At 25.0% G+C, this 15,141-nt stretch overlaps 1 protein-coding gene across 19 annotated transcripts in view; it reads left to right on the top strand.

Moving 5' to 3' along the window:
* Positions 1–15,141, top strand: part of Syp (Syncrip) — a 195,857-nt gene extending 180,716 nt beyond the window's left edge. For 9 of the 19 annotated variants that reach the window (XM_065515377.1, XM_065515370.1, XM_065515366.1 and 6 more), the window contains exon 12: positions 11,533–11,607. In XM_065515377.1, coding sequence (XP_065371449.1) covers positions 11,533–11,592 — 60 coding nt within the window. In that variant the 3' untranslated portion in view covers positions 11,593–11,607. Of the gene's footprint in view, positions 1–10; positions 243–11,532; positions 11,608–14,884 lie in introns of those variants that run through there. The other 10 variants (XM_065515384.1, XM_065515383.1, XM_065515382.1 and 7 more) reach the window with 4 other exon arrangements.

Raw genomic sequence — 15,141 nt, 5'->3', positions numbered from 1 at the left:
AACTATGAAGGGGGTTGGCCGTGGGCGTGGAATCACAGCGCGTGGCCGAACCGTTGGGCTCCGTGGCAACATCAATCGTCAGGGGGCCCCTCAAGCGGCGGTGGTGGCGGCGGCGGTGGCGGCTCAACGGGGGGCCACCGTTCAGGGGGCTCTGCAAGCAACCGGGGGGGTCCGTGGGGTGGGACAAATTCGTCCCAGCGCTCGTGGCACTCAGCACGCCAAACCGCTACAAAATTTACCAGGTGAGAAAAAACTTTAAAAACAAAAAACAAACCAAACAAAAAAATAATAATTACAAAAAAAATATTGCAAAAATATAAAATACCAACCACCTCTTCTTGTCTCTCTTAATATAAAAAAAAAATATTAACATTATTTTGTTTTACAAATTAATAAAAACAATTTGAAATAAAGTTTTTTTTTTAAAAAAAAACAACAAAAGAACCCAAACAAATTCCTCCCTCCTCTTCAAAATGTTAAAACAAAATACACAAACCAAACACTTTTTTCAATTCTTTGTGTTGAATATTATCAATTTTTATTTTTATTATTATTACTCTATTATTAACTATTATCATTATTATTATTATTATAAAATGTTTGTTTTTTATTAAGCTCTACCTACTCTTTAGATTTATTTCTTATGTTCTTTTTATAATATTAATTAGTTCGGAATTTTCATTTGTGTCTTAAATTTATACTCTTAAAATAATTAAATACAATAAAACATACATACACTACTTATTACTTACTATCTTCTCTTAAGGTCATACATTGAAAGGAATTTAATTTTTAAAATTTTCATTTCAATTAAAAATAATTTATATTTTTTTAATGTTTCCATGTTTTGCAAACATGAATAATTTTCATTTATAAAATAATTGTTTATATAGTAAATGTTTTGAAATAAATTTGTTTTAACTTTGAAAATATTTTGAGTCTCTTTTTTTCATTTCAATTATGTTTAATTCTTTCGAAATCATTTTTAATATGTTTGTTTAATATAGCTTTCGCAATCATCTATTTCTTATTTAAAAATATAACATTTTGTTTTAAACTTAACAATTTTCACATTTTAATAAATCTCTTTCTTTTCTTTAAATTTCCATATTTTTTTTTAAATTTGAAATTATTAGTTCAAAAATCTTTAAAACTATTGTTTGTATGAATTTCAAATATTTTGATTTTTTTAAACTGCGTAATTCTATTGACAATTTGGAAAACAAGACAATTAAAGATCTTTAAAAATTTGTCTTATTTTATGCGCAATTTTCAAATGAAGAATTTTTAAGTGCTTTTCTTTAGATAATCAGAATATAATTTTACGAGCCTAAGCTCTTAACTGCATGCAGAGCAAGGATCAAATGTATAGATTTTAATAAAGCTGAATTCAAATATTTTCATAATCACATGTTATTCACCATTCATTCAATGAATATTATAACATGCATTTTTATTACAGGTTTTTGCCTTAGGATTCCTAGAAAGTATTTCAATTTTGTAGATTTCGATTAGAACGAAATCTATCCAAACAATAGAATTACTTTAATAATTAATTTTCTGAACAGGGATTCAATAAATATATGACAGAAAAGCACTAATAAAATAAAAAATATTTTACTAAAGCATATTATTTAATATCTGGCATATTTGAATATTTTCTACTAGTTTTGTTAATAATTTTAATTTGGCATGAAAAAGTCAGTGACATTTTTTGTTGAATTTTTGCTAAGCAGTGTCCTGTAAATCCAATTCATTCATAATTTAGCATGAATTATATTACCTTTAAGCCAGTCGATTTTCTTTTTATTTACAAAATTCTATATTTCAAACACAATTTCTATCTAAATGAGATACTTGCATTCATATGTAACAGTTTCGACTCTAAACGCTTTCACTAAATAAATAATTAGCTTTATTCTATACCATTCACTGTACAATAATGACATAAGATGATTTCAAAATACCAACCAATTCACTGGTAAAATTCATTTCATTAATATGTTTAAACCTTCATTGCATTATTCACATAATATGTTGTTCATGGCTCCATTATTTGTATCATATGTATTTATGTAATCTTGTATTTGCCTTGCAATTCACTGTGAAATGATTACATCAAATAGTTTCAAAATTCCTATGACTGCAGATGTCTTCATCTTAAACACATATACAATTTAATCGATTGCAGTTTTATCTTTAATTGAATTTTAATTTTTTAAACACATTGTACAGATTAGATTGTGCACTTTTACCCCTAAACGAATGGCAAATATATTTAAATATTTGGAATTTTTTTTTTAAATAATTATGCCATTATTAAGTTAAATTTGAAAATTATTAAAATTGACTTTAGTTGAGTGGGAACTTGGATTTCTTAGGCACTTCGTTTAGTTGCATTAATTTAGTAATTGCTTAGGTTGGCTAAATAATTCATTAAATTTTCATTAGTCCATCATGAATTAGGTTATTTGGTTAATATTTATTTAAATCTTAAAAATTTGGTTTCATTTAATATTATTTCGTTTTTTATTTCAAAATTTATTTTAATTAATTAACACTACGACTTTTTTATTCAAAATATAACTTCTTTTTTTTTAGTTGTCAACCGTTCAAAAAATTGTTCTTTATTTCAATATTTGCATAGATTCTAAACAAACCTTTTTAAATACTACTTTTTGAAATATAGTCATATTTGTTTGGTAGCAACACTTCTATCAATATTTTGTGGTACCACTTATAGAAACTTTTTAATTTAAAAATTGTACTTTATTCAATATTTTTGGATTCACTCTCATGCTAAAAGTAGCAAAATAATACTTGAACCTTTTTCAGTTAAAACTTTTACTATGCTAAATACTACTTCTTCAAAAATAGTGAAATTTTCTCAAAATTTGGTAGGCATATGATTGAAAGAGTTTTTTATTCAAGAAATATACTAAATTTTTATTTATTTGAGCTATGAACTCAAATACTAATTTTTCAAAAACAGTAAAATTTGTATGTTGCCAACAGATTTCCTTTTAAAAAGTAATACTTTTTTAATCAAAATACTACTTTTTAAAAATAGTAGTATTTTTTTACTTTTTTCAAACTTGTTAATCTAAAGAAATAAAATATAAAAGTCATAGAGATTTCTAGTAAAATTTTTGTTTTACATTTTTCACGACAAATACTACTTTTTAAACAAAAATTCCTTAATATTATCGAAAAGAAATATTCAGAAATATTGCAATAGAATTACAAAATTACTACTAAATTATAAAAAAAAATGCTCAGATTTCTTTCCTACGTGAAATATGAAAAAGGTATTTCGTTTTTAAAATACAATTTTTTTCCAAAAATAGTACTTTTTCAAATATATATAACTAATAACTTTTGTAGAAAATAATAATATAATATTTAAAAAAAATATTTTTAAAAAATTTCAAAATACTACTTTTTAAAAAAATAGTGAAACGTATTTATCCAATATTCTAAAATACATACTACCTCTTTCAAAAAGTTTCAAAAATACTACTTTTTAAAAAAAATAATGACATTTGCTTTTAAAATATTCGGAAATTTCATGGATAACTCCTAAATTGAAATGAATTTCTGTTTAATTCATTCAAAATCTTCTACTTTACTATAATTTTTGCTACTATTATAAATAATAATAATTTTCTTGATATAATTCATGGTTTTGAAATTTCGATTTACAAAAATAGTAAATCACTTCTAAATTGTTTAAAATTCGTGTATTATTACATTAACATTTTTTTTTGGAAAATACTACTTTTTTAACCAAATAGTAACAGTTCAAGGCAAGGTTGTAACCACCCATAATATGAATTGTTTCTTTTTTTTAAGTGCTCTTGTTTTCATTTAGGTTGTTTTTAAGGTGTTATATAAAATTATATTTTTAGTTTTATTTTCTGTTAAAATTTTAAATCTTTTCTAAATTGTTTAAAAAATATGAAATACGATTCCTTTCAATGTGTGCATTTAGAATTTACACACTCTTAATTGTCAATTAAATGTAATTTTTTTAAACTCTATACTTACTTAATACCTACTTTATAACTACTACTACTACTTTTTAAATTTATTTTTACTATTATTTTTTAAAACATACTTTTACTGCTAAAAAAAAATGTTTTTTGTTTTTAATCATTGTTTTTTTGTTTTAATATAAACAAACAACTTCCAACCCTGTAAAACTATACGTTTAATTAATGAAGATGAACTTATTACACTGTTAAAAATTCTTAGGTTGAATTATCGTTTATTTAAATATAAAAAAAAACAACGTTTGTTTTTTGTTTTAATTAATTCTAAAATATAACAAAAAAAAACTAATTTTAACCTAATAAATAATTTGTAATATTTTAATTTCGTTTTTTTTAATTTTTAAATAAAATTTAACTTTTTAATTTCAATATTTTTCTTTAATTAATAAAAACAAAATAAAAACTAAATATATTTTCTTTAATTTTTTTTAAATACATAATAATTTCCTACATTTTTTTCATTTTAAATAATTTTAAGTTTTTTTTTCTTTTTTTGTATTTGTCTTAATAAAAAAACCTAAAGAAATGAATAAAAATAAAGTAAATTTTTTGAAAAATGATTAAAAAAACAAAAAAAACTTTTTTTTCTTGCTTTAAAATATTTTATAAATATATAAATTAGGTGTTGTTGATGTTGTTGTTGTTTTTCTCTCTCTATAAACAAAAACATACTTGTTTTGTTTTATCTTGTATTTTATTTGTTTTTCTGTTATGGATATTTAAACAAATTATTTATAAATTATTAAATTTATAAGAAAAAAATAAAGAAAAGCATGTTTTTGTTGTGATTTCTTACTTTTTTCTATGTAAATGAAGCAGTAAAAGTGTTTTTTATGTATAAAACAAATTATAGTTATAAACAATACAAAAAATAATAATGAAAAACAAAAGAAAAATGTATTTTTAAAAATATAAAATTATTTTTTCTCACTCGCTGTCTCTCTTTCTTTCTCCTGCTATTTGGAAAAAGCCCTGTTATGTTGAGTGTGTGCGTGTGTGTGTATATGTATGAAAGTGTTTTTTTTATTAGAAAAAACACTTTTATTATGAAATAAAATAAATTTATTACCAAAAAAAGAATCGATTAGTATTTAATACCATAGAAAAAAAATTAAAATTTGTTTATAATTTTTTTTATTAATTAAAGTTTTATTTTTTATTTCTGAGAAAAAAAAACTATGTATATTATTTGTGTTTTATTTACCACCTTTTGTTTTATTGAAATCCTTAAAGCCCTTCCTGTGTTAGAAATCTTAATAATAAAGAAATCCTTAAAAAATAAACAAATAAACTCTTTTTGTTTAAACAACATAATTTTGTTGTTTTTTTTTCGAAAATTTGTTCTATAGGTTTTTTACCATAACCTGAAAAGACGTTTTGTATATATAATTTTTTTAAGATACCAAAAAATGATTACAAAATACTGCTATGAAAAAACAATAGTTGAAATTTTGTTTTGAAATCCTAATTTTTGATCTAGTAAACATGAAAAATTATTAAAAAAAAAAATAACAATGATTTGGCCTTATTTTGTTTGACCTTATTATTAATAATACAACTATATATATTTTGGCTTACAAATTAAATAACTTAAGTCCTTTTTCTACCATAAATTAATTACCAGTACAAATATAATGCAGTCACCGAACCTCTTTAAATTGTCAAAAACTTAACATAACCTGCCAACTAACCTTAAATTTTGTGGAACTTAACCTTAAAAAAAACTAAATTCTAAAACATAAACAATTTAAAAAGGTTTAACTGTGTTTTATGTATAATAAATACTTTTAAATATAATACATACTTAAATACAATTAATTAATTTAATATAAAATTGAGATTTGATTTAAATATATTCAAAATAACACATTAAAAATATAGAAAATCCAATTTTTTTTAAGTCATACAACATTAACATTTAGTTTTTATTACTTAAAATTTAAAATTTTTAAAAACTAATTTTAATTCATGTCATAATTCATTAACTACGAAATTTTCTAAATTTGAATAAAATTTGTTTTAAATTTTATACCCAAATATTCATTTCAATTGAATTTATTTAAACCACATTTTAAATAATTTATTAAAATTCCTTAACTTCATAAGTTCAGTTATTTTTTTTTTATCTCTTTTTGAATTTTTCTAAATTTTAACTGTGTTTTTTTCAATGCTTTTTTGCTGTACATTTTTTTCTATAAAAGCAAGTTTTTCAACAAAGTTTAGTTTTGTTAAACATTATCTCAAATTGTAATTATTGTCTTTTTACATTATTATTTTTAAATACTAATCGATTCATTTTTTATATATATAATTATATACAAACATATGTATATGTTTTTTATATATACATACTACATACCGAGTTCTTTATATAAACATACATACATAGTTATTCTATATATATTATATATCATTTGTTTTTCGTCTATTATTATTTTCTTTTAATTATTTATATGTGAGAAGAAAAAATAATATAGCGTGTTTTTTTCGTACAATTTTCTTTTGTATAATTTATGATTTTTTCCACCTTACACTGATTTGCCTTGCAGTATACATAATTGTTTTTTGATTATGATTTTAATTTATTGTTTGGTAGTGTTTACTTACATTTTTTTTAATTTAGCCGATATTTTTTTTTGTTTTATTAAAATTCATTGAGGTTTTTTAAGAAAATGTGAATTTATAAATATGTGTCAAAGATATTAGTCAAATTTATAATTTTTATTATAAAATACTAGGAAATAAACACAAAATATGTGTATTTTTTAACATAAAGTTCAAAATTAATTAATACCTCTTATAAGAATTTTATGACAATAGAGTTGCTTTTAGAAACACCAACAAACATGTAAACAAAACGGCAGCCATGTTAAAATGACAAAAGAGTTGTTTTTATGAACAAAAACAAAAATGTAAACAAAAAAATTAAATGAGAATAAATGTAAATACCAGGGTTGGTTATCGTGTTTAGTAGAAATTGAAGCTCAACAACATTGGTACAATAGTTGACATGAAATACCAAAATTAAAATTTCCTAGTCTATACTTAACACTTTTAAGAATCCTTAAGAATAAAACAACAAAAGGTCCTAACCCCCAGTTGCCACATGCAAGTGCAAGTATGAAAAACTCAATACACTCACAGGTTTTTACTAACACAATCATATTCTTCTTACTTGCAGCTCAGCTTGCAAGAGAATTTGCTTGCAAGTAAATTTTTTCACTTGTCGCAAGTAAAATGATAAATGAACAAATGAACAAACAGTGTTACCAATTATGAGTTTAATATCAATTTACTAGAACTTAGTTAAAGAAAATAGCTGATTTTCTATGTATTTAAAAAAATAAAAATGACACAAATATACAACAATACATATTAATGATATTTTTAAACATAAATTTCATTAATTTAAAAAAAAAATTTACGAATTCATAGTGTGACACACAAAAATTTTTGTTGTTTTTCGATGATAATACGTATTCATTACTTGCAAGTAATTACTTGCATGTGACAACGGGGGGTTAAGAATAAGACAACATTAAAATGTTAAAGTTTTGGGTTATCTTTCAGCTTTTAAGCTAATTGAGGCATTTTACTGAAACTCATAAATAATACTCATAATAAATTACTGGTATTTATCAACTGTCTCTGAAATTTAGCGAAATTGCAAGCTTTTGGGAGACAAAGCTGATGCTTTAAGGAAACTTTAAGGTTTCCCAAGATGCAGCATTTCAATATGGCAAGACAAAATTTAATATACTATGTGGTGGTATGAAGTAGCTTAACTGTATATTGTTTTCCTGTTTATGAATTTGTTTTCATCTGATTTTGAATTAATTAAAGATCTGTAGTGTCAATTATTATTGAAGAAATTGTCAGAAATCTAAGGGTGAAATACGTTTCTTCACTTTTATCAACATTTTTCACATTTTCCCTGTGACTCATTACGTTCACTTTCTTCAGCATAGAACTTTAATAATCACCTTTAAAAAGTTAAAATTTTTAAACCCACTAGAAACTGACATTTCCTTTAACGAAGTTTTGTGATCTGAAATAAATTTTCTATTCATTATTACTTTTGCAGAAACATTTTTTGAATAAGGGCAAACAAACTTGATGTTTTAAACCATTTTCTAGTCAGAGCTTCGAATTAAAGCACTAAAATCATAATTCGGAATTAAAAATGTAGGTCATTCGTTCCATAAATCCATTCCCAACATCTAATTCTTTAGCTTCGTTCAAAGGCTTTTATTTAATTAGAATTCATTCATCTTTGAATTATAGCTTAATGAAAGTAATTGGTAACAGAATTCATTCAACCTTTGAATGATTACATATTTGTTAATTCAAAGCGAATACAAGTTAAATTAAAATATTTTTTCTTCATCCAGTTTTTGCTTTTTAATAATTTACGAAATGAATTGAAAAAAAATTCCCTTAAGCCTTTTTGTAATAGATTTAAATTGATGAAAAATTTAATTATTCAATAAATTTTTAAAGCTAATTTATAAGTCCCGGTCCACACTGTGAAACATTGTCAGCAAAACATTTTTAAATTCTCTTTTGAAACTGCACAGTGAAGTTTTTGCTTTTCAGTTTGTGACATTTCTGTACAAAACGAATAAATGTGGAGGACATACTCAACAAAAACTTCATGTACATGAAACAGAGTATCCTTTTCCATTCCTCAACAAACTCAAATGTTTTGCAGCAATGTTTTACAGTATGGATTGGGACTAACGGATTTGTATTAAAGAAAAATAATTAATTGAATAATTCTATAAATAATGAATTCAATACATTTGAAGTACAAAGGAATGAAGCCTATGAATGAATGTATATTGAATTCATTAAAGGAATGGTTAAGAGATACTTTTCAACTTTTCATTTTATTACAAACATTGTTTTGCTATGGAACTGGGGTTACCAAATTCGAGTAGTAAACTATCTTGACATTCAGAAAAAAATAGCTGAATTTTTAAGAAATAACTTGACACAAACAATAAAATGTGAAAATGGTTGTGGTTTGGAAAGCGCGACAAATAGATATCACACTCGTTACCTATTGAAAATTGTATTTTTTCTCTCGCTCTGCGCACCACAACCTCTGATGTGGTTGTAGAACGTCAAAATAACCATACGGTTCGATATTACTTTTTTAACTTTTTACGAGTAAAAGTTAAAGCTCTTGTGATTAAAATCAAATGAAATTACTATTTTTAGAATTTAAAAATCGATAAATGAGTGTTTTTTTAACAAATATAACTTTAGATTAGTGTGCAAAACTTGCCAAGTACACATTTTTATAAACATTGAGATTTTAATAAGTAAAATAAGTAAAAATACTAAACTACTTGTGAAATACAAAAGTGTTAAGTCCATTTTTTGGTGTGCAAAAGAGCTAAGTCCATTTTATTTTCTCAAAATTGCTAAATTATTATCTCAGTCAAATAGAATTGAGTATTAAATATATAATAGCGACAAATTTGTTTCAATTATATGTTTATACATTAAATTTCAACAAAAAAAACGTAAATCACAAACTGTTTAAGGAAATTTTTGATAATTTTCAAATCAGCAGTCAGATGCTGATATCAAAAATGTTTATGCATTGCCTTTTGAGAGCAACTTTAGTGACAATAGAGACTTTAACTCAAATAAAAGAGTTAAAACAATAAAAATAACGAACCAACTCTTATAAGAAAATGGGCTAAGTCACAAAAAAGGACTTATAAGTCGCCAACGCACTTCTTCTAAACTGTGATTATGTTATCATTACAAATCATAACAAATGTCAAATAAATAATGAAACTGCAATTACAGATTTCCAAAATATTTAAAAGCAAGGATATTACACCATTCTTTTCTCTCGTGAAAAATTTGTTAAAAATGGACTTAGCACGTTTGCACAGTAAGTCAACGATAAGTTTTTCAGCTTCTGCTCGAAACTTATTTCATGCGCGATAATTTTGTGTAAAAACCCAATGAAACTTTCAATTGAAGAGCACTTATGTGATAGTAGATCGGAAAGAGACAATTTCAAGCAAATGTCATGTCATTAACGCTCCCATTAAAATTAATAAAAATTTGTTACTTAGACAAGAACAAATCGTCAGCAGAATTACGGACACAAATGTTGTGTACATGTTCTTCTATGTGGATTCTTCTGTTGATATTCATGATCATAATTATACCCACACCACCATAGTGGGGAGGGTATTATGCGTTTGTGCAGATGTTTGTAACGCCCAAAAATATTGGTCTAACACCCACCTTAAAGTATACCGATCGACTTATAATCACTTTCTGAGTCGATTAAACGATGTCCGTCCGTCCGTCCGTCTGGTTGGCTGGCTGGCTGGCTGGCTGGCTGGCTGGCTGGCTGGCTGGCTGGCTGGCTGGCTGTCCATGTAAACCTTGTGCGCAGAGTACAGGTCGCAATTTTGAAGATATTTCGATAAAATTTGGTACATATTACTTCTTCGGCCCAAGAACCAAGCCTATTGAAACTGGCTGAAATCGGTCCATTATTTCACCTAGCCCCCATACAAATGTCCCCTAGAAATTGGACTTTATTGGTCATAAATGTTTAATTTATCTATGTATCTACACAAATTTCGCTCCAAATAAGTTTTATATATGCAAAATTCATGTCACCAAATTTTGTTACGATCGGTCCATAATTAGTCATAGCTCCCATATAGACCCACTTCCGAAAATCACTTTAACGTGCATAAATCGCTTAATAATGTTGGTATACACACAAAATTCAACATGGTTAACTTTAATATAGACATAAATCACACGACCTAATTTTATGGTGATCGGTCCATAATTGGTCATAGCTCCCATATAAGGCCCACTTCCGAAAATCACTCACGAATATAAATTATTGATATTTTAAAAGAAAAATATTTTTACTCATTTACTTGGTGTAGGGTATTATATGGTCGGGCTTGACCGACCATACTTTCTTACTTGTTTTCTTTGTATTTTTTTTACATTGCGGTCTTTTTTTGTGAAAATTACATTTTATAACATACATTGTTGTATGAACATCGTTTGAACAAGAAAATAATATCGACAAAAGTTGTCCACACGAGACAAATTCATGTGCGGACAAGAAAATGTTAATTAAACATGCACTGATTTTGTTTGGCTGATACAAAGTAACCTCAAAACCACAATAAGCCTTTCCAATTAGAATTTTAAAGAATGCTAGTTAGAATTATGCGAATAATTTTCAGATGATTATTTAAAATGCAAGCAGTTAAGAATACACAAGCAGATTACAAATTTAATCCTGATAAGAATATTATACAATTTTACAGAAATTGAATAAAATAAATTGATAAAATACGACACGTATTTATAAATTCACATACATTTTCTTAAAATGTTATATTCTAATTCTTATTATTTACATTTATTTCATTTCTTATTATTTATTTATTTTATGAAAAATTATATATTTAACTAGCGTCGATTGGAGTCCACGCATAAACCCGTTGAACGTAATCTAATGGCTCGTTGGAAATAAAAACCAATCAAGCAATTTATTTCCATAACTATTCAAAAATAACGAAATTACTATTAAATACAATCAAGAATCGACAAATTCAATTGCAATCAGTTCAGTTCAATGATTTGTTTTCCATATTATTTTACACATGCAAGATGTTTCACGAAAAATCGAATTTAGCGAATTTGTTAAAGAAATTTTTTTGTTATATGTCCTTTTGTTTTTTAGATATAGAAAGCTTTTTTTTATTTCTCACTCATCCCATTTCTAATTTGTATATCTTTTAATGTAATATTATTATTATTATTTTATTATTAATATTTTAAAATTAAGTTTGTTTTTATTACTTTTAATTGTCAATTATTAGTAGTACGCGTTTTAACCACGACTCCTTTTAATATTTTTTTTTTATCTTCAACAAAAAAAAAAAAACATTGTTTTCCAAATTTCCAAAAAACCTTAAAAAAATTTACCTTTTTTTGTTATTATTTAATTTCTTAATTACATTTTTCTTTAAACTAAATTTTGTATAAAAAAATAAATTTCAAGGAAATAAAATTGAGTCTTGTGTGTAAATTTTTATTTTTTTATTAAACAAATTTTTCTATAACGAAATTTTTCAGTTTTTAATTTTAAATTAAATCGATTTTTTTTTTAAAGAAATTCTACAATAATAAGGTAAAGTGCGGCTTTTAAATGTTTCAATATTGAATTATTTTTTATATATAAAATTTTTATAAATTTGTTTTTATTAAATCCTTTTATTGTTTCTAGTATTGGTAAGTAATAGTTAATAATTGTTATTTTCAGTATAAAATTATGAAAAAAAATATTCTAAATTTATTTTCAATTAAATTTTTGTTGCTCTATATGGTTAAAAGTATTGACTAGAAGCTTGTGATGTAATAAATTGTTAGTTGAGGGATTGAAACCCCCTTTGAGCTAATAATGAAATACTGGCTATTATAACGTTTTGTTATAAACTTGCGTTTCTTATATATAAATTCGAATTTTCGAACTTAAATTCGAATTGAAGATAACATTGCATTGTCCTAAGGTATATCCATAATCTAGAGATTATTTTAACAGTTGTAAGAATTTTTCGAACATAACATCGAATTTCCGAATTTGATTTTCGAACATTTCAGGCAAATTTTGACCTAAACTACCAACAAAATCAACAAACAAACTAACATAGCAAGTTTAATGAAAGCCTTTAAAAACGAATATACTTTTTCGAAAGTATAATATTTTAATATTGATGCAATATTACTGCATATTCGGATAATTATTTCTAATCTTGGATGACACTTATCAAACATTATTCTAACTGGATGTACAGATTGGTCCAAAGTATATTTCTATTTAGAAATAACGAATATTCCCATTATTTATGGAAAACGATTTTATTCATGTGGCTGTCGCTGCTGGCTTCGCAGTACCTTATCCTGACAGGCCAATTTTACAAGACGTGGTTGAATGTTTGTGGTTCTATCTCATTTTTGGATTATTCTCATAGTATCGGAGAATACTACAAAAGTCTAATGGGGTCAAATCGTTCTTAAATGTTGGACACGGCACAGCTCTCATTTTACAATCCTGACTGAGAGTCAAGATTTTATGCGGTAAAAAGTTGTCAAAAAAACATAGTATTCAAAAACAGATGTCATTATTTGTTCTATCTTTTTATAGTTGGCTCATAATCTTACCAACTATTTATAAATTGAATCGTTTATTTCAAAAACCAGTCAAGCAACAAAAAATTGTGTTATTGGGCTGTATATGAATCTGAAAACTCTTTAAAAAGTTCTTTTGTCATTTTATTCTTGAAGTTCCTAATGAAATTTAAATATTTCGTATGAAAATTACAATTGTGATAGTTGTTTGTTTCAGAAACCAGTCAAGTGCAAACTTTATAAAAAAGTTGTATGTTTATTCAACAGTTTTCTTTAATTAACTCAAAATCAATAATTCGTTGTTTGATTGGTTTTTGAAATAAACGATTCAAGTACCAACGATGCATACTGATATGTAGTGTTATAAAAATCAAGTTTGAAAACGAAAAGATTTGAAACCGAAAAAGAATTTGAGTATTGTTTACAGTTTCAATTTTCATTACATAACGATAAACTTACTGCCTTGGATTTCAGGTTTTCATTTATATAGTATGTACATTAGGGTTATAATCAAATTTTGGCCCTAGGACCACGCGATGTCAAATGTTGTGTTATTTACGATAAAAAATGTTTAGGGTCATTTTGGAATAAAAACCTCACCCACAAAAACGATTTTTCAAAGTCAAAATTTTCTCACATTTTGATTACTTTTTTTATTTCTTTATAGTAAAATAGCGAATTTTTTTCCCGTGACCGTAAATTTTAAATATAGATTCGAGCCAGGTTGATATATTTATGAAAAAAAAAACTATTTGCATTTTTTGGATAAAAAAAATAAAAAAATGATCTCCAAACTTTACCGCGTTTTGTGGGTGAACTTTTTTGACAACCGCGAAAAAGTAATACCATTTTTTTTAAATAATTTTCAATGGTCTATTCGGCTATGCTAGGGCAATTATTTGTAAAAAAGTTATAGCCCTAATGTAAATGCAAAATAACGTAACAACAAAAATACCAACATCGAATGTTTGATAGATAATGATGAATAAGTTAAGAAAAACCTAAAAAAAACAAAATTTTAATTTGGAAATATGTTTGTCATTCTGTTTAATGATCAAATAAAAAAAATTACGTTTAAATCAGAGATACTTTTAATTTTCCAATGGTTTGTTGTTGCCCATCACTATAAATATTTTTGAAACGATGTTACGTTGTTTTGCATTTTAGGTGACAATATGTATGTATGTATATTATCTAAGCTTCTAGTCAATATTTAATGTCTTTAAATTGTAAAAAAAACAAATTTCCCTATTTTATGTAAAAATTTCGTTATAGAAAAATTTTTATTTTTTTATTTCCATTTTAATACTTTGTTTGGTTTTATTCTTTGTTTTATTATTTTTATTTATTTATTTTTTTAAATATAATATTAATTATAAAAAAAAGAATATTAAAATCTAATCAACAAAATTTAATTCAATAAACAATTAATAAATAAAATCATTATGAATAACAATAAAATTATATTTTATCTCTTTCTTTCTCTCCTTTTTTTCTCTTTGTAAAAAAAAAAACAAAAAACCAAACCAAAACTGCTCTCCTTTTTTTGTTTAATGCACTTTACTACACTGACTTACTGACTGGTCTGATCTGGTCTGGTCGGGTCTGCTAACTTTATGGTGGCATAACTGAAGTAGTAGTCGGTAAACGTAAATTTGATGGAGGTCACCAAAATCCAGCAGATATTAAGCGACGTTACCCAGGCGGTTTAATAGGAAATGGCGGCAGTTGGGGCAGTTTACCACTACCACAACAACCATTAGGCACTAATGGTGAACAATGGTATACGGATACGTTTTCAACTTGGAGTTAAAAAACTAAATTTCAAGCAAACAATAATAATTTGTCTTTTTATTTCATTTTCGATACAATAATTTTCCAAATACAACAA

This window comes from Calliphora vicina, chromosome 1 (genome assembly GCF_958450345.1).
Source record: "Calliphora vicina chromosome 1, idCalVici1.1, whole genome shotgun sequence".
Taxonomy (NCBI): domain Eukaryota; kingdom Metazoa; phylum Arthropoda; class Insecta; order Diptera; family Calliphoridae; genus Calliphora; species Calliphora vicina.
The sequence above is the reverse complement of the archived record's forward strand: the minus strand, read 5'-3'. Positions and strand labels throughout refer to the sequence as shown.